This window comes from Cibotium barometz, chromosome 46 (genome assembly GCF_041138505.1).
Source record: "Cibotium barometz isolate CiBa-2024 chromosome 46, ASM4113850v1, whole genome shotgun sequence".
Lineage (NCBI taxonomy): Eukaryota > Viridiplantae > Streptophyta > Polypodiopsida > Cyatheales > Cibotiaceae > Cibotium > Cibotium barometz.
The window spans coordinates 20,422,666-20,442,551 of record NC_141091.1 but is presented as its reverse complement, the minus strand read 5'-3'; the positions used below and the strand labels follow the sequence as shown (position 1 = coordinate 20,442,551).

Genomic DNA, 19,886 nt, shown 5'->3' with positions numbered 1-19,886 from the left:
ATGGTTGAGTCTGCCCTGCATCTCCGGAGGTTTGACAGAAACTCAATACGAAGGGCATTGTGTGAATATATGCTCTTATGTGTGTGTGTGTGTGTGTGGGTGGAGTGCGTGTGTGAGAGCATATCTTGAGTTCTACACCCAATATTGGGCACTAATGACGTTAGTGGGGATGTCGTAGTATCTAGTCCATACTATGCATAATGAAGTTGATAGTTATATAGCCTTGTGGATTGACTACCATGAGTATATAACATGCACGTTCCTAAAAGGTGAATTTGGGCATGTTCTTGGATTCATCTAGGTATATATATATGTGTGTGTGTGTGTGTGTGTGTGTGTGTGATCTTTTGCATTCTTCAATTTAATGGACTTATGGCTCGGCTGCCTTTAATGGGATGAATTCTTTTCATGGCTCCCTTTATTGGGATGGATTATATCTATGGAGATTTCTTTCTCGGATGAGATTTATATAAATATTGGGCTTCGCAAGCAATTTCTATGGACAAACCTGTTCGAGTTTATAGAGAAGCAATATTTGGATATCTCATGGATATGGTGCTTTTATGGATAAAATCCACCTCTACTCCAAGGGTGTGGTCAGCACGGAGCATGTGGTAGGAGTTATGGTATACAGGTCTATGGATTCCTAGTCTTCTTTTCTAGGGATTTGGATCCATCCTCATGTTTATGGATTATGTTTATGGCTCCCTTTATTTGGGATGCATTGGACTTATGAAACTCATGGTTGTCTCATGGATCGAGGGTTTCCATTGGTTGCCAAAACGCCTGTAAAACCATTGATGGCCGAAATGTTTATAAACTATGTGTAGCAGAAATGTTTATGGAGCACGAGGATATCTATGCCTGTGAGTGATTCTTATTTTATGTTACGCACTTGAGACCACCTCTCCTCCATGTCAGAGTATTGACATGGAGTGTAAATGGTAGAGTGGACATGATGCTTGGTTGGCAGGGGACTTATGTCTATGCCAAGGGTCATGTAGACTGACACCTTGTTGGGAGGGGACTATAACTATGCCAAGTGTCAGTAGACTAGAATCTGGTATGCTAGGGACTTGATGTCAGTGCTCAGATCCAATGGACGTTCTACATTTGCATGCATGTTCAATTGCTTTTCTTTTTTCTCGGCCTGGTGTTTGCATCTGTAAGCATGGAAGCGAGTGGAGAGTAGCATGCGTTTGACGTGACACTAGGATTGGGGAACGTGTAACTGCTCCTTTGAGATGGATACGACTTGGAGTATGGACAGAGAGACATGATTACGATATCTGGACTTATGGGACTGTTTTGTCTCGCCTATTCACTTGGGACATGATTATGATATTTGGACTTATGGGACTGTTTTGTCTCGCCCATTTACTTGGGACATGATTATGATATCTGGACTTATGGGACTGATTTGTCTTGTCCATTTACTTGGGACATGATTATGATACCTATGGGATTGATTTTTCTCGCCCATTTACTTGGGACATGACTATGATATTTGAACTAATGAGACTGTTTTGTTTCATCCATTTATTTGGGATATGATTTGATATTGGTATTATGGAGACTTATTTAGTCTATTATTTGGGACATGGATTCTTTCAGCCACATTACAATCACTATCTCCCCATACGGAGGCCAAGAAGTTTATTGTTCATCTCACCGAACACTCCAACTTCGTGTTGGGATTGTGAGAGCGCAATTCAATGAACACTCCAACTTCGTGTTGGGATTGTGGAGTGAGTGCTTCATTGTTTCCACCAGGCTCGTTGAGATCAGAGTTGGGATTGGGAGAAAGGATTGCTAGAACTATGGAGAACCAACTTTTATGTCACCATGGTTTGTGCTCTGGAATGGCACCAATTTGTGTGCATAGGGCATGTTTCTGTGCGAGGCACTAGTTTCTTCTGCATGGAACTTGTTGGAGTGTCTTAGCACCTGGTTGGCGATTTTCTTCGGCATATGATCATCTCATTGATATTGGTTATTGAGACACAGTTGGCTCTTGTGCCTGTGTCTAGCATATCTTTCACGAAATTTTTGCCCATTTATTTTGGGACATGGTTACATCTTGATATATGGTTTGAAGCTTTTAAAGTTGAGGACAACTTCTAAGAAGCTGGGGGGAATGTCACCCATAGTCACATGGAACGTGCAATGAGAGCGGGAACGTGGCTCGATATCGGAACGGGGAATGGGACGTTTGGACTTGGAATGGGAATGGGAACAACACGTCATCATGAGAAAGAAAGAAAGAAAGAAAGATATATTAACGTCTACGAGAGGCCAAAGTCGGCCTATGAGACAAAAAATAATACAACTGTGTTCTTCCGATCATCGGAAGAAAAGAAACAAAAGAAAAAGTGTGCATGTGTCTGGATACAACTGTGAATCATCATGAATCGGTGGAGCCCATATACAAACAATATAAGGGGGGTGGGGATGTGGATGGAGTGCTAAGGCAAGATGCATCTCTATATGCTGAAGGGGTAGTACAAGCATGCTATGCCGATCTATGTCTAGCTCCATCCAGTGCCATAAGAGGGATATAAGATATCATACATCGCCGATGCTGAGGCTGTGAATGGCATGAACATGTACCCTGAGTCTGAATGAAAGCGAGCTAGCCTCTCAGGGTACATGTTCATGCCATTCACAGCCTTAGCATCGGCATGAACATGTACCGAGAGAGAGAGAGAGAGAGAGAGAGAGAGAGAGAGAGAGAGAGAGAGATGCACGCATATAGTAGGCAATAGTTGGTAGGGACTCACCTCCCAACCATAGGATCACTTCTTCAAGCTGGAAAAAAATAGTCAGACCATAGGATCACTTCTCGAAGCCACCTTCCTTGAGCTTGGGAGAGAGAAATAGATACACCACCTTAGCATAAGGCCTTGAGATCTTTGGACCATCTCACGTATATTCTACCACCACACATGTCCCATTCTAGTGTGGTACAAGACTAGTTTGGATTTTAGGAACAAAGCAACATTGCTAGTCCCAATCTCTTGCCTTCCACACTCCCACCAACTGCGCTAAGTAGCGTTTCTACGTTCCAAGCATTCAGGAACGACGTTCCCTGTGACTATGATGTCACCATTTTGGGCATCTCCAAAATTCATGTGTGTGAATGGGCTTTGGATGCCCAGAAGATCAAGAATGTACAAGATTTGGGAATGGGAGAATATCCAGTATAGAGGACCAAGTGTTCGTAGCATGGCCCACGCACTTGAGAGGGTTTCTTGGACCACAGAAATGGGCTTTGGAGCTTAAGTGTCGAGTGGGAAGTATGCATGGTGAAATCTTGAGGATTTGGGAGAGATTGAGCAATGAAATAGGTTTTTACATGGTGCTTACATGTATTTCTCATGTGGTGGAACACAGAGAGATAATCTCCTAACAATAAACATCCCAAGAAACCTAGATTTATAGCTGCTTGTAGTAATACCTCTTTAACTTCGATCTCAAAATGGTTGAGTAATTGCTTTAAAGCCATTTTGCCAAGTGTCCATGAGCTTTGGAGAAATTTGCTTAGAAAGAAGGATGTACCTATAGATTGTAGTTGGATCTTAAAAGATTTAGTGGGAATGATTCTCGTTGTTAAATTCTTAAACTCTTCTCATAGTCTCATTGAGAAGTCTTCTCCTTTGTGCCTTCAAACTTTTGATTTCATTACTCTTTATACTAAATTGGACTTAAACGACTTGTGTAGTAGAATTAAATATCTGATTTGTCAAGTCTTTCATTACAAACTCTTCATTTTGGCTTTTGTTGGTTGAAAAACAAAAACCAAGACATAGCCAAGAATAAAAAAAGTTACACTAAGATTATAGACCAAGATGATATTATGTCTTGGTTAGATTTTCACCTAGATAACCTCTATAGAACCTTAGGCGATTCCTTATTTAAACAAACCATTGGTATTCCTATGGGTACTAACTCTGCTGTTTTTCTTGCCAACTTTTATCTTTTTACATATGAATTTAAATTTATGGAACGCCTAGTTTCCGTTGATACGTGTCTTGTCTTTTGCCACAATCTTTGTCAAGTGAGACGTTTTGTTGATAATCTTTTTGTTTCCAATATTCTTGATTTTCAAGACTTAATGTATTTAAACCCTACCTCTCTAGGTGGAGGAATTCATCCCAAAGCATTTTGTGAACTTAATTGCACTGCAAATAATGACCATTGTTCTTTTTTGGACCTTAAATGGGGAGCTTAAAAGCCCATTTTTTGTTTAGATCATTTTAGCTCTTAGTTGTTATTTATCATTGCTTCTAGTCTTGCTTAATCATTGCTTTAATAGGGAAGTGATTTGTTTTTGCTAGTCTAGTTGTAAGTGCTAGCCTGAGTTTGCCCTTCACCTCCGGAGAAGTGATAGAAACTTGGCTCGTTGGTCTCTATATAAAAATTGTGTTCCCTTGGTTGGGACAATTTTTTACATATGTAAACCTACACCTACTTTGGGGTGCTGATGATGTGAGTAGGGATGTTGTAGCACCTAGTCCATGCTATGCATGATGAAGTTAATGATCTTATACTTCATGATTGGACAATCTTTGAGGTTAAGTTCACACTTTTTGTATTCTTGTCTTCACTTGTTTTGTTTTAGTGAATTAGTCATTTAAAGTTTGTTTTTGCTAATTAGTTATTAAAATTTTATTTAGCTTGTTTGTTAGAAATTCTTTTGTTGTGGTTCAATAAAGAATTTGTTTGTGTGTATGTGGGCGTGTGTGATTTAGTTATGTATTTGTCTATTTTTGCAAGTTATTATTACTATTATTATTATTATTATTTCTCGGGTGTCTCTATTAAGCTTTTTTTATTTTTTTTAAAATTTTGTTTGTTTTTGGTGATTCTCTTCTTTCTTTTAAAATTATTCGTAAGTTCAGATTCATCTTGGCCTTATGATGGTGTATATACAATGTCCTAAATTTTAGGAGAAGTTACTATTTTTGGCAATCTCCGATGGAATTTCCGTTCGCGTCGTTACCTCCGAAATTCGGCAGAGATTGAGGATTGCCAAAGCACCATTGTGAAATTAGCGATATTTTTAGAGTTGAAGATTGTGGCTTAGGTTTTGGGACACGTGGTAGATAAGAGGATAAAAGTAAGACAAGTGTCCTCACACTTGTCAATTCAGCTCTACACATGGCATTGTAACATTTTATTTTCTTACTTATTTGAACATGAGAGAGTCATTTCTTGGGCGAGTTTGAGCTTCAGGCAGTTTTTTGGAGATTGAAAATTCTGATTTTTCACCATTTTTCTTCACTTCTAAGCTCACCATAGCCATATCCAGCTTGGGGAAGATGGATTTCACTACTCTACATCATCTTGCAGACCCAAGATGGCTGTTTTTCAGCAAAACATTCCTAAAACTTGCTGAAATTTCTGGTTTTATGCGATATATAGGCTGTTTTTCAGGTTTTGGTGCTCATGGACGCATTATATAGGCTGTTATACTGCTTTACGTGCTCATGGATGAGCCACATGGGCGGGTCTATAGGTTTATGCGCTCATGGACGAGCCACATGTGCTAGTCTACAGGTTTATGAGCTCATGAATGAGCCACATGGGCTGGTTTACATGTTTATGAGTGTAGCATAGGCCTAACGAGGACCGTGTGAAACAATGAGGCCTTCTTTAAACCAGAGTTTAGTGAGTCTTTAGCAATTTTTTTAACAGAGATGACACGAGATGGGGTCGCAAATTAACCACTAAAGGTCCCCCCTGCAAGCAGGAGTATTTGCTTTATTTCTTCTAGAGAACTGAATACAAGATGACTCACTGACCGCCAAATGCAAAGACAAAGCGACCAAACGCTGGGTAGAATCGTGCATAAGCTGCAAGCGACTGTGAAGCTATCTTCGAGAGAATACACCGGCCAGAGACTGTGCTGAGAACTCTGGAAGAGGCTGAGCTTTGTTTGCCTTGGTCGAAAGCACAAGAATGCTGAAAGTATGCAAAGGTTGGAGGCCTAAGCAGCTTGAGCCTTGGTTTGTTCTCTGATGATTTATGGACTGATTATGGCTTGCCCTTTTATATTATCAAAAGGTGCTGGTTAAAGGCGGTTGGCCGCGAGATATGTCCATGATGATTTATGGACTGATTATGGCTTGCCCTTTTATATTATCAAAAGGTGCTGGTTAAAGGCGGTTGGCCGCGAGATATGTCCATGATACTGTTTGCACATGCATTCATGGACTGCCCCCCTCCTCAGCGACACGGCCACCACCACTACCGACACATGCATGGTACTCTGAGGTAGTGGAGTGGTTTCATGCACATGGCATACAGATGGTCTGTCTCCCCCCATTTCAAGTTAGCTTGGATTCCCCCTTACCTTGATCTCTCACAACAGGAGATCAACCAGATCATCTGGTTAGATCTACTCGGGCAGATGATCTACTCGGGCTACACATACACCAGACATGGGTGTCTCCGTTAGAGATTGGTAAGAAGTGTGAGTTCTACAGAGATCACTTCTTGAGACTCTCCGAGGATGGATTCTTTGAGATCCAGCATACATAAAGATACATGCTATGCATATCACCATCAGCCAGCTCAGGGTATCCTCCCACCCCCTGAGAGTAGAGACTAGCAGAGCTGAGGATATCCCACATGAAGAGGACATGGATGGTATGCACCACAAGAGTAGTAGAGGACGAGGCTTATTATACGTTCAGTTGCCCGGCTTACTACGAGATACAGGGGAGAATCCATTGCCTCTTCCGAGAGGGATTCGGACCACTCACACGGGTGATACAGTTTGATGATCATAGGTGCTTGGGCATGTACTTGTTGGAGCTCAGACGACATAGGGATGTAGTGTTGAGGCAACATGCTTAGAGACAGCCCTGGCTCCAACAGGACACATCACAGATTTCTTTGTGGTACACATCCACATCGGAGTCCGCTGCCCACAACAGTTCCTCTTAGAGCCCCCACCCGTATCCACGCTCCAGATCCACTCCCCAGAGGAGTTCTTAGGCGAGAGAGCTCGATCCATTCTGCGAGGCAAACGTCCCCGACCCAGAGCATCAGGTCTTTCCACGACATAGAGATCGTGAGGTTGTCTGTCGACATGACACGCTCCCACCACAGAGGCTTGACATTCACTCCACCATCAGATCGGTTCTGGCCGAGGCCGGTATCGTCATCAGCTGATCACAGCATATCTCACTTTACACACGATCATCTATTGATCACAAGTACTATCAAATGTTTTCATTTTACTTTTTCTTTCAGTTTTCCATGGCTCAGTATATCCATGGTACCATTGTATTACTTTTGGTCTCATAGGCGTTAATATAACTTTCTTTCTCTCTTTCTTTCTTGATTTCTGCACATCTCTCTCTATCTTGTTTGTTATCTTCATCACAAAAGATTGCTGAATTTTGTCCATCGAAGTAACCAATTCTATTCATCAAGCTTCCGCGTGTTACACAGTGTGCTGCCATAGGGCTGGCAATAAAGCCTTGAATTCCTTTGCTAATCCAAGCTTCTACGTACTTCTATATGCTTGCTATGCTAGGGTAACCTACATGAAGTGGCTGTTCTCCAAGTGGGTTAAGTGATAGATTTTGACACCTAAGGCTTGGAAAGACCTACTTAGCTCGTCCCTGACATGTCCTTGGACTAGGGCTCACAATGGGATCATGGCGTATAACAAATAATCCTAAAGAAGGTACTAATTCTGTACAAGTATGGCACTGATGATGAGCCAGTGTGTCACATGGCACCTCAGTGCATGGGTGCATGTGACAATGGTACAAAACCATTATTGAAAGAAGTAATGGAAAATGTCATGGTAGTAACATTGGGGTCCATTGAGGCTTCAAGATGCTATCTACTTCTGTTCAACATTGTCTTGGCATTTGTTGCTTGGTTTATGCTTTTTGTTTGTATTGAAGCAATGACTGTATTTCTGCTCAATGTAGGCTGAAATGCCAGCAGATAGTGGCTACCCTGCATACTTGGCGGCCCGACTGGCTTCCTTCTATGAACGTGCGGGAAAGGTGAAGTGCCTTGGGAGTCCAGACCGTACAGGCAGTGTAACTATTGTTGGTGCAGTTTCTCCTCCAGGTGGAGACTTTTCGGATCCGGTGACTGCAGCCACCCTTAGTATTGTGCAAGTAAGTAGAGGTTTTGTTTTTACTGTCTTTATTACCCCTTAAAAATTACCAAGATGATTATTGGCATGTTTTTCTTGGCAGGTGTTTTGGGGGCTTGATAAAAAGCTTGCACAGCGGAAGCATTTTCCCTCTGTCAACTGGCTCATATCTTACTCCAAATACTCCAAGGTTTTAGATCTGAGTCATTTTCATATGCCATGGTGCAATATTTTGAGCTGGCTTACCATCGTCCTGCTACTGGGAATCAAGTTTCAACATTTTCTCCTCTCTCGTATCTGTATTGGGCAGGCACTCGAGTCATTTTATGAGCGTTTTGATCCTGATTTTGTATCCATAAGGACAAAAGCTCGAGAGGTTTTGCAGCGGGAAGATGATCTCAATGAGATTGTACAGGTAACGACAAAGAATAAAGCTGTGAAAGATCAAACCTGGAACTAAATCAACATCATTAGTGTTAGCATTAGAGAATTAAAGGTGGCTTCAGACGTGACAGCAGACAAGCCAGAGAAAAATCTCAGTGTCTGCCTCTCTGGAACGCTGTCTGTGTGGGTCTTCACAAGAGGTGGATGGACATAGTTCAATATTGCTAATGTATGAAAACCGTGTTAAAGGAAATGAACTTCAAGGGTGCGGTAGCAGACTCGATTGTTATGGCGTCTACATCGTGCACCTTTTTGTGTTTGTCTGCATAGCATCCAAGGCTTCCATGCTGGACTGTTTCAACCCAAAAATGTCTTTGACATGGTTGAAATGGCAGGCCCCTTTCAGTGTTGTCCACAGGAAGAGCTTACCACAATTACATTTTTGCCATATTTGCAAGTTAGTGTGTCGGTGTGGATGTGTGTGAAGTATGCCTACGTGGAGCATGAAGGCCAACCGAAACCTGTTAAGAGGCATTCAAGCGCCACGTTACAGATGTGGCATTATTCAAGGAAAAATGCACTGCTCTCCCTTGTGAAGAAGTTAAAAGAAGTGCTAATTGCAAGCCATTAGTAATGGCCTAGCTTTCTGTTTGCCTGCATACACTGTTGTTTTTGAATCTGAATCTCGCTTCATGACCTTGCTTGATATGTTTCTCATATGCAAATTACATGGACACAGCTGGTAGGCAAAGATGCTTTGGCTGAAACAGATAAGATAACTCTGGAGGTTGCCAAGCTTCTGCGTGAGGATTATTTGGCACAAAATGCCTTCACACCGTAAGCCTTATTACTTTTGACTTACCATTTTTTTTTTTTGTGTTGAAAAAGCGCTTGTTAGGTGTGAGAACTAAGCCTTGCCATTTTACAGGTATGACAGGTTTTGTCCATTCTATAAATCTGTTTGGATGATGCGAAACATCATCCATTTCAACACACTTGCAAATCAGGTAAGTTCAACTGTCTTGTCATGTGAGGTAGTCTAAAATCATGGAGAGTTTTGTACAGCATAAGGTCTTGTCCTTGAGAAGCACTGAGATTAGATTAGCCTTCAGACTAAGCTTGAGTAACTGGGGGATGATGACATGCAGGCTGTAGAAAGAGGAGCTGGAGCAGATGGTCAAAAAATAACTTACAATATTATCAAACAACGCCTAGGGGATCTTATCTACAAATTGGTGTATGCTACCTCCTCTGTTACTTTATACATAGATATGCCCACATGTGTGCATGTACACAGAGGACTCTCTCTCTCTCTCGCGCGCGCGCGCTAACTCGCATGCACTCACACGTGGAGGGGCGCGTGCACACAAACTCACTCTCTCTCACGTGCTCCCCTTTCTCCTCTCGCACGCATGCATGTATGCACACACACACACACACACACACACACACACACACACACACACACACACATTGCATGCATACATATACATTGTGTGCATGCATATTTATGTATACGCACAGATGTATATCTGAATGTGGTTTGGATTATTAGTATATTGATTTTGGGCCTTTTTTCAGCTATTTTTTTGACCCCCTTTTTGTCCTCACTTACATTTTGAAAAGCATGTTGGTGTCTGCGTGTTCTTTTATAATGACAGCCTTATGTTACCCCTGTTATGTGCCATTCTGCTGTTTCAGCTCACAGAAGTTTGAAGACCCTACAGAAGGTGAACCTGCTTTAGTTGAGAAGTACAAGAAACTGTACGATGACTTATCAAATGGATTTAGAAACCTGGAAGATGATTACCGCTAACTTTGTTGGGGACTGCAAAAGTATTCTTGAAGAGGTGCTGTGCCATATCTTCTTTCAGTTGAACTTTGATTGCTAGTATTTGCGGTCAAAGCCTGCCTTTTTTTTCCCCATCATTGAAGCACTTTTGTGCTTTGGTTGAGTTGAAGATATTTTGTAGTACTAAAGATGCAAATAAAATCTCTATTTTGCACCTTCGGTAAACTTCAAGTCTTGAGATGAGAGAGAGAGAGAGAGAGGTTATTTGAACGGATGCAAAAGGACGTAAAGACCAAAAGATGTTTCATATTATCCGTAAGTAAAGTGTACTAGTACTCAACCCGCTCGTTGCTGTAGTATGTAAAAGACATTAAGAAGCGAAATGCAGGAATGGAAGCCGGAATTCAAAGGGTCAATCGAAGGGATTTTTTCCTCTGATTTTTTAGAAATCCAGGATTTCTCTTTTCTCTCCTCTCCTAGTGCCTTGGTTGTCCATGGTTAATATGTAATAGATGTGAACATGAGAGATCATTTTAACAATGTGAAAGGACCGTAAAGATGTAGGAGACCAAAAGATGTTTGGTATTATCTGAAGTAAAGTGTATCTAAACATGAGATAAGAAACTACCTGCCAAAAGGAAAACACGGCTAGGCGTTCTATGCAGATCCTAGTTGTACAATGGCATAAAAACCACATGTATCACCAAACATCATGTGTCCTCCTCAATGACATTATATTGGGAGGTGATGTCCACTTCTTAGGGAGGTACTGCTCTGTGGCACTGAAGTATCTTCCGGATCAGGAGCTTGACGAGATCTGGTGTTTGGATCTTTGAAGGGAGTGTGCCCGCTCCCTGGTGACTCCAAGTATGCGAGGAGCTAGCAGTTCTCGGGTGTCTCGTCAAGGATATCTGTCCCTTCTAATGTCACATGAGCTCAATTGGGGTCCTGAAGAAATCTATGATGTATGCCTGCGTGGTGGAGACATCTATGTGAGTAGTTTGTCTATGTGATGGCTGAGCTCTAGTAAGTATAAGCCCAGACATATTTGATCTTTGTAATGCATCACCCGTGATGGAGTCCCAAACCCAGATACTCTCAACTGGCTAGAAATCCTCTTTGTAAAAGTGAAGCTTGGGGAGGAGCTTAGTTTGGGATGTCCATGTCCGGTGAGACCTCGGCAAACCAAACCCTAACCCTAACCCTAGAAAATCTGCAAAAATGTGAGCTAGCAAGTTGAAAGCTTCCTGACTGAGCAAGATAATCCTAGAATGGCATGTTGTCTTTTAGCCAACCAAATGACCTGGAGCTTCCAGAGTGTACCTTATAGGGCACACATTTTACTCGTGTGCTCTGGTCAAATTGTGTCCTCATGCTACACATCATTGGGTCATAAACGTTTTATCTTAAGAGACGTGGACCTTATTAGGTCACCCACCGCTCACATCATCCATAACTACCATCACCATGGTAAATAATTTCCAATCCATGACCATCGGATGTTTTGAAGCAAAAGTTTACATAGCAATTAAACAGGTTGCTTGCAAGTTTTATGTGACCACCATCTATTTATTTGAGCAAAGTTTTACATAGGAACTAAACCCATATCTTTCAAGTTTTATGTCAGGTACTATGAAAGAGAGCATCATCCTCAAATGGGGATGGATTATAGATGCTAACTGTGTCATCACTTGGTTAAAAAAATTTGTGACACTTGAGATTACCATACCCTTGTGGCTGAGGACACCCTAAATCCTTCAACATCCTAAGCCTCATCTTCTAAATTCAGGCCATCACCTTAGGTAACCCGTAACACTCACCTTGATGCATCAACCTTTGTTAGAAACAAAGAAGACCACCCCCAAAATGTCAACCTTAACAACCCCTTAGGGAGGTTGTCACCAAGAAGGAGTAGCTACCCAAGAGTACAATGGCTATCTAAGATAGTATGATGCCAAAATAAAGACTTAGTAGCCACCATTTGGCCATAACCCATGAGCAGACATCTACCAACAAGTGCAAATCTCATGTAACATTCCTCTCACCTTGATGCATTAGCACACCCCCTCAAACCATTATGGAGATCCAAAACCTCGTCAGAGACAAAGAAGACCAATAGGTATGATGCTACCAAGCGTGAACCTCATTCAAAAGAGTTTCACCCACAACTCAGGCCCCACAAGATTCCCATCAAGGTTTTAGAAGCTCAAGGTTTGTATGACAGGAACCATTCTATCTAGATTCCAAAAACTCACCATTCGTACACAAACCCCTAAGTGAAAGAGGCTTAAAAGCAGCCCCAAATTCCAGTTTGAGCCGAGGCAACAAGCGACAATTTGCTGGGTCCTAACCAAGTTGCTAGAAGCTTAAGGCTTCTTCAAAGAGAACCCCTCCATTTGGGTTCCAAGATGAAGAGGACTTGCACCATAAGCCTTTATAACCACGTCAGCAAAAACTAAACCAAAGATGGAGTGGAGAACTAAATCCATGCCTGTAATGCCACCCCTAAATCTTAAGCACAAATAGAGGGCATTTGCTTCCACCTTAACTCATTTGCCGACATCACTTTCGAAGGAGTTGGAAGAGTCTCTGGACACCAAGTAGCAAGAGAATATGATGTCCATGTGTAGTGGCATTATCTAATTTTGTTTTTCCCATCAAAGAAGAGACATCCACGGTTCTAAAACCCTAAGAGAGCCATGTGCACACACCCGTTCATGGAATGACCAAGGCACCCAAAGCCTTAATGGGATCACCATAGTCCACCCACAACACCCCCATGCACCATGTTGCAACAACATACCAACTCGCCAGCTAGAATTGAAAGGATACAACCCAATCAAGAATACCAACAAAAAGATGGTGGCAATGGCATCAAAGCTTTTCTTGGGGATGGGCAAGTGATATTCTGAATTCGCTGATTGAGCTGATACATTAATCTATAAGCCTTGTACCCTATTTGTACATATGTGACACAATAATACCCCTATCATAAGTATAGACACATATACTCGATAATAATTGAAAACTTAAATTTAAAAACCAAAAACAAAAACAAAAACCAAAAACAAAACAAAAAGCAACAAAAAACCAAAACAACCCCATGTGTACACTCTCTAGACATGCCTACTCGCATGTACACATAAACCAAAACACAACACACACATAAAATGTAAATAACTCCACATGCACACTCTCTAAACACACCTACTCGCATCATGTACACACAAACAAAAACACAACACAACACCCCCCCCCCACATATACATGTGCACGTGCATTTGGCTCTCTATGCACAAAAAACACACACCTATGCACATTTGGCTTTCCATGTACAAAAAACACACCCATGCACACCCTAATGTCAACTCACCTAAAACACCCGCATGTGCACACACCCTTCTATCCAATCACACACACACACACACACACACACACACACACACACAACTTTAATTATAAGACACCTTACATATTTTCATTGTAATCTCCTCCCTTACTTTTTTTTTTCACATCCCCCTAAACCCCTCCCACCCTTTTAATTTTTTCACAACCCCTCCTTTATTTTGACACCATCGAGAGACACTACCTCCTAGGGAAAACTCATTGTGCATCCCTTGCACATTGGGAAGTCGAAGCCCACCTCCATGAGTGCAAACCAAGTGAGTGTGAATATCATGCCTTGGGACATAGCATGCCTCATAGTCTTCTTGCCCTTGGAAGTCCAAGTCCCAAAATTTATAAGGAAATTCTCAACCTTAGAGAGACTTATCCAATTGGATGATTGGGAATCTAAGAGCCCACATAGCTAAACTTGGATGGATGAGGATGAGCCATGCCACATTGAGTACTCCCCTTTCATACCCAAAAACCAAATGTGCAAGCTAGGGCACACTATTTCAAAAACCACGAAATGAATATCATGTTACCTATCAATTATAACGGAATGCTAGTCTCTACAATCTTGGATGGTGGTGCTAGTGTCAAGCATAATCACCAAGGATAGGGAGGCCTAGGGAAGCCCATCACCACTCACATGTTTGATGGTCAAGATTGCCAATGGAAACACAACTAAACCATTGGGCATCCTTCAAGATGTCAAAATCAAGATATTTGGATTAAACTTCTATCACTTGTTTATGGTGATGGATTTCCCTAGATAAGAGGATCATACACATGATCCTTGGAAGGCCTTTCATGAGAGACGCAAGGATGGTTCTTGATTGGGAAACTAATCACATTTACATAGACAAGGGTAACCATTTCAAGAGATAGACCTGAATTCAATTGTTTGAGGCATTCTTGTCAATGACATAACTATTTGGACTGCCTTCATGTGATATCTATAGAGCATGTAACATAGAAGCTAACACCACTTCAATTGATATCTGTAAAGCTTGTAACAAGATATTGGATTGACCCAAAATATGTGACCCTCTTGGAGCTTGACAACTTCAAGTTTTGGATGCATGTTTTGGCGACCATGACACACGTCCATAGAAGCTTGGGTAAGGTTTACATGATTGGACAATGTTGAAATAACATCCATGTTTGTGCTAGAGGCATTTGAACCAGAACTAATGGTGGAACCTACTCACCTTGAACTAGAAGTCCTCGAGAAAGACCACCTATCTACATGGCGAGCCTTGGTTGACACTAGGGCATTTGTGCTAGAGGTGTTTGATATAGAACCAACGGTGGAACTTGCTCGCCTTCAGCTACACCACCTAGCCTTGGTTGACACTAGGGCTATCATGTTTTATCTTGGGACAGACAATGACCTTATTAGGCCACCATTTGCAACTACCATCATTGTTGTAAATAATTCCCAATTCATGACTGGTGGTTATTTTGAAGCGTAACATCCTCCTTAAAATCGATGCCCTGCAAAACCAAATGTTTTAGGATAGCATGGAGCTGGCTCAAATGAGCAGACATAGTCACATTCTCCTTCATGCGGAGATCCATAAGCTGTTTTAACCAGTACATCTGGGAAGCAGGACTTTTCTTGTCATATAAGTTCTTGATTTTCTCCCAAAGATCCCATGCACTATGTGGTTCCTCAACTACATTGTAGTGTACCTGTTCTATGAGAGACAATATGATAGTGGACTTGCACAATTCATCAATCTCAAGCCATTGCTCATTAGTCATCATTGTGGGCTGCTGCCCACTCAATCTTAGTGGTTTAACCTGCGATTTCTACACCAACACTTGCCATATTTGGCTTTTCCAATAGCCATAGTTCGTACCATCCAACTTAGTGATGTTGAATATAGTATTATCAGTGGAAGAACTAGCCATAATGCAAGCTCGAAACAGTGCAGATTGTCAAAATTGCTTACTGTATACTGCTGTAAACAGCCCAAAATGCCACCAAATCAAGACAAACAAGCAAGGTACAAGTGATCAATGTTGTTGTCCACCAAGTACTAGTGAAAGTACATCAAATGAAAGTGATTCAGCATGATAAATGCATCAAATGAAAGTGATCAATGCTACTGTCCACCAAGTACTAGTGAAAGTACATCAAATGAAAGTGATTCAGCATGATAAATGCATGTCAGTCCAAAGCAAACAGCTTGCTGTAATAACCTACAGCAGTAGGTAAAAGCTAGCTAACAGTGAGCAAATGAAGATCCAAAGTCAATCAATGATTGCCAAATCCAAAACCGGCATCCAAATCAGCTCATAAGCATCCAAGACGGACCAAGTAGCATTAACCAAGCATCATACACAGTGAGATCCCAGTCTCAAATCTCAAGTAGCTCAAGTATATGACCCGCAAGCTCTAGGTATGGCCAATGACAATAGGCATAACCTCTCCCACCATTGGCACAAAACTCGGTAGGCAATCAAGCATCAATGCTCACACTGTACCAGTGATCAAGTATCCAAGACCGTACATCAACCGAGCATGAAGAGCATGTAAGCGGTCAAGCATCTCTGATAGCACCCAAGTACATCATGTACGAACCCAAGTCAATCTCTGACAAGTCAATAATCATCCAAAAGAGGCTCCAAAGTATCCAAGTACAAGCCCAACTGAAGCTCCAAGTGGCAAAGAAACTCAAACAGTGTATGTAGCATGCATCTCTGACATATGCTCCAAAGCATGTACCACAACGGGTCAAGCATAGACCATAGGTATAACCAATGTCACAAAAGCATACCACAGTAGACCAAAGTCGATCAAAGGCCAATCAATACGGAGCTCAATCGAAGCTCAATAGGCATTCCGGAACCACCCAAGACATTTGCCAACCTCCATTTGCATCCAAATAGTCATAGGCATCACCGGGAGGAGGCACCTGAGACCAATAGGCAATAGATAAAGTGAGTCAAATAGCTTCAGCCCTAGTGTATTACAACAATAAAATCACTGCTAAACTGAGCCTAAACAAGGCCAAAATCAGCACCAAATCAATGGCATATCATATGCATAGCTTCCCATAACATCCGAGCATGATTCGGGTATCAAATGGCATCAACAACTAGTGCCAACCAAGCATAAACAACTAGTGCCAACCAAGCATAAACATCTAATGCTGATGTAACACTGTCTGTAAATGTCGGTGGACTGTTATGAGTGATAGTCCTGGAACTGAGGTAAATCAGTCCAAATCCAATGCCAAGTGATCAAACCTTCAATGCCAAGCTCCAAGCATGTTCCGATGCATTAAATGAAGCCTTTGTGAAGTGCCAATGGCCTGGAGAAGCTGGAGATGAAGCCACATTTTTGTTGCTGTCTGCTAAAAACAGACCTGGATATGGCGCAAGCTGAAAATGGGAGCTTGGGCTCCACAAGGTCAAGGCAAAGGGGTTTGGAAGAAGGTAGAGAGACTCAAGGGGGTCCCAAAATGAAGCCTTCAAGCAAGGCAGATGATTGATAGAAGCAGCCCATACTCCATAAATGAGAGATGGCTATAGCTACCCTGCTCTTCAAACCCTGTGAACTAAAGTAAAACAATGAAAAGAAGCTCCAATACCTGTGGATGAATGCCCTGAGGTTGCCCAAGAAGGCCCAATGCGTGCCCGAGAAGGATGAGACCGACCGGAAGCTCGAAGGTATGGCTATGGCTGCCGAGTGAAGACCAATCGTGTAGGGATTCGAATGAATGCTGAAGGAGTGCCCGACCATGCTCAAGACCTCGAAGATCTAAGCTCTGATACCAGCTGAAAGGTGAGAAGGATCGAACAAAAGAGCACGGAGGTGAGAGCTATGGCGGGATGGAGCAAGAGCAAGAGAGAGAGAGACACCAAATGTGGGAACTCTAACAGTCACAATGTGTGACCGGACTTCCCTTTATTCAAATGTCACTAAAAGAATAAAGAATGAAGTGACAGTGATGGGCGCCCGCCGCCTGCAGTGTGCAGGTGCGGGTACTGTCAGTGTAGTAATACACGCGCGGCTAGGCGGAGGTGCCTTTCCCCCCAACACATAGATTGCGCTTCTTCGTCTCATGACTGGTTTGGAGACCAAAAAATCCCTGGGCAATATCAATGATACCACTAGACCTAGGTAAACCTTTCTAAAAGGGTTCACGCCGTGAAGATTTTCTAATTGGTTCACGATGTGAAGATTTTCTAAAAAAGTTCACAGCGTGAATGTTTTTTTGAACTTTCACGTGATCAAAAATTCTGTCGGACTTTTCGTGGCCTCAAAGGTGTCAAGATAAGGTTGCCTATTTTTGGCAAGGCAATCCCATGATTTGTGGCGTTAATTGTGGCGCCGATGTCGGGAGCGAGCGTGGCGTGAAGTTGCAAAAAACGTTCACTGCGTGAACGTTTTTTTGTAGTTTCACGTGGAAACTTCCCACGTCGAATGCTATGTTTTTGGATGCAAAATACTTATCCAATGGATCCCAAATTGATTGTGCCACGCCTAAGGAATGGAATGCAAGTTCTTGGCACAGTCAATGGCTCCTTATGTTTTTTATTTTTGTGAATTTTTGAAAAAGAATAAAATAGAACACCAACCTGTTCGTTCACGTTGATGTTTCCAATGATGCAAATATCCAAATTAACAAGAAAAAAATAGTGAAGCTCTATCCTAAGACCACTCCACCACACACATACACAACATCACAACCAATTTCTCATGATTTCTTACTACCACACACAAATCTTATCCATTCATTTTCTACACAATGCACTACCAGAATGCAAGGGCAATCATGAATCTTATGCAATGGGAGTTGAAACTCCAAGAGGATGGAAGAAACAAAGGTGTTTCCCTGGCAGAGCGGTGCCAAAAATGTTATGGGCTACCACACCTCCAAGAGAGAACTCAATGCATTCACCTAAAGGATGAGCAATAGATCACAACTGTCATAGGGCACTTACCAATGCTTCGAACTTGAGTCCCTTGAGGCCTCCAAGCTCACTTGTTAAGCTCTAACCTCCAAGCTCTACCTCCACGCTGTCACCGTCTCGTAGAGTCGCTCGCACCGTCACATAAGGCACAAATCACTCTCTCTCACACTCTTCCACACAAGCATAGAAGAGGAACAATGCTAGAATGGTCTCTCTCTCTCTCAATCTCTCTCAAGACACAAGGAAGAGCTCTCTATAGCACAAAGGGGATTGTGTCTTTTCATTATGAGAAAATGCCTTATATACATTTGGCCCTTATTTCACACTTGAGCGCCCAAAACTTACTTAACTAGGCCTTGGGTGGCCAATATTTCATAATGTATAACTTTTATAGTGCCGTTTTATGACACTTATTAATGTCCTCAATTGGAGGATCTCATTGCACACCAGGAAGCAATGGCGCAAGTAATCCAACAGCTACAAGACAATCAAAGATTGGTCGTCGAAAGACTTTAAAGAATCACAGAAGCTTAGGGAAGGGAGGCTACCGTCAGACGTACGCAAGAAGAAGCAACAAGGTGCTTCAAGGAGCTGGATGCTGTCAGGATGGTCAGAGAAACAGCCATATCAAACCTCCTCAGAACCAATGACTCCCGTAGCCGAGAATTGGAACGTCAACTGGCCATACAAGATCGAAGTCAAAGACAAGAACTTACAAATAAAATGCACCTACTCTTTCAGCAAGCCTCGGAGAGATAGGTCAGTTTGCCAGTAACTCGTTAGGCCCCTCCTCAAACTCTTACTCTTTTTTTGTCTACACTAACCCTCTCATTGCTTCAATATGATATAAATCTGTCTAAGGACGACCTAAGCCTAGGAGAACTAACACTCATTAAGCAAAATACTGAACGTGATGCTGATCCCACTATCATTATAAGAATTACTAGAGGGGATGTAGTATTTTTCGAGAGGGGATGTAGTATTAACTTTTATCCCTTGCACCCAATTGTGCTAAACCTTCGTAGTTGGTGTCGGGTGCTCCAGAACTTTGAAATCCTAGACAACAACGTCAAAAAATTAGACCTGTTTGTTCTAGATGATATTCCCGAAACACTGGCCAACTACAAGGTGGTAGCCCAGAGTTATCAATGGATTATAAGCCATATAAGCCATGGGTGGCTAGAAGTATACAATACTCACACAGCACTTAAACTTATGTGAATCTTCCTTATATCACCCTTTTGGTATTCTAAACTATATCATAATATC

At 42.0% G+C, this 19,886-nt stretch overlaps 1 protein-coding gene across 1 annotated transcript in view; it reads left to right on the top strand.

Annotated features, from left to right (window-relative positions):
* Positions 1–10,526, top strand: part of LOC147611963 (V-type proton ATPase catalytic subunit A-like) — a 48,032-nt gene extending 37,506 nt beyond the window's left edge. Inside the window, exons 14-20 of the mRNA XM_086783817.1 lie at positions 7,953–8,147; positions 8,229–8,315; positions 8,436–8,540; positions 9,249–9,346; positions 9,438–9,516; positions 9,658–9,746; positions 10,211–10,526. Coding sequence (XP_086639943.1) covers positions 7,953–8,147; positions 8,229–8,315; positions 8,436–8,540; positions 9,249–9,346; positions 9,438–9,516; positions 9,658–9,746; positions 10,211–10,325 — 768 coding nt within the window. The 3' untranslated portion in view covers positions 10,326–10,526. The remainder of the gene's footprint in view (positions 1–7,952; positions 8,148–8,228; positions 8,316–8,435; positions 8,541–9,248; positions 9,347–9,437; positions 9,517–9,657; positions 9,747–10,210) is intronic.
* Positions 10,527–19,886: the final 9,360 nt, after the last annotated feature.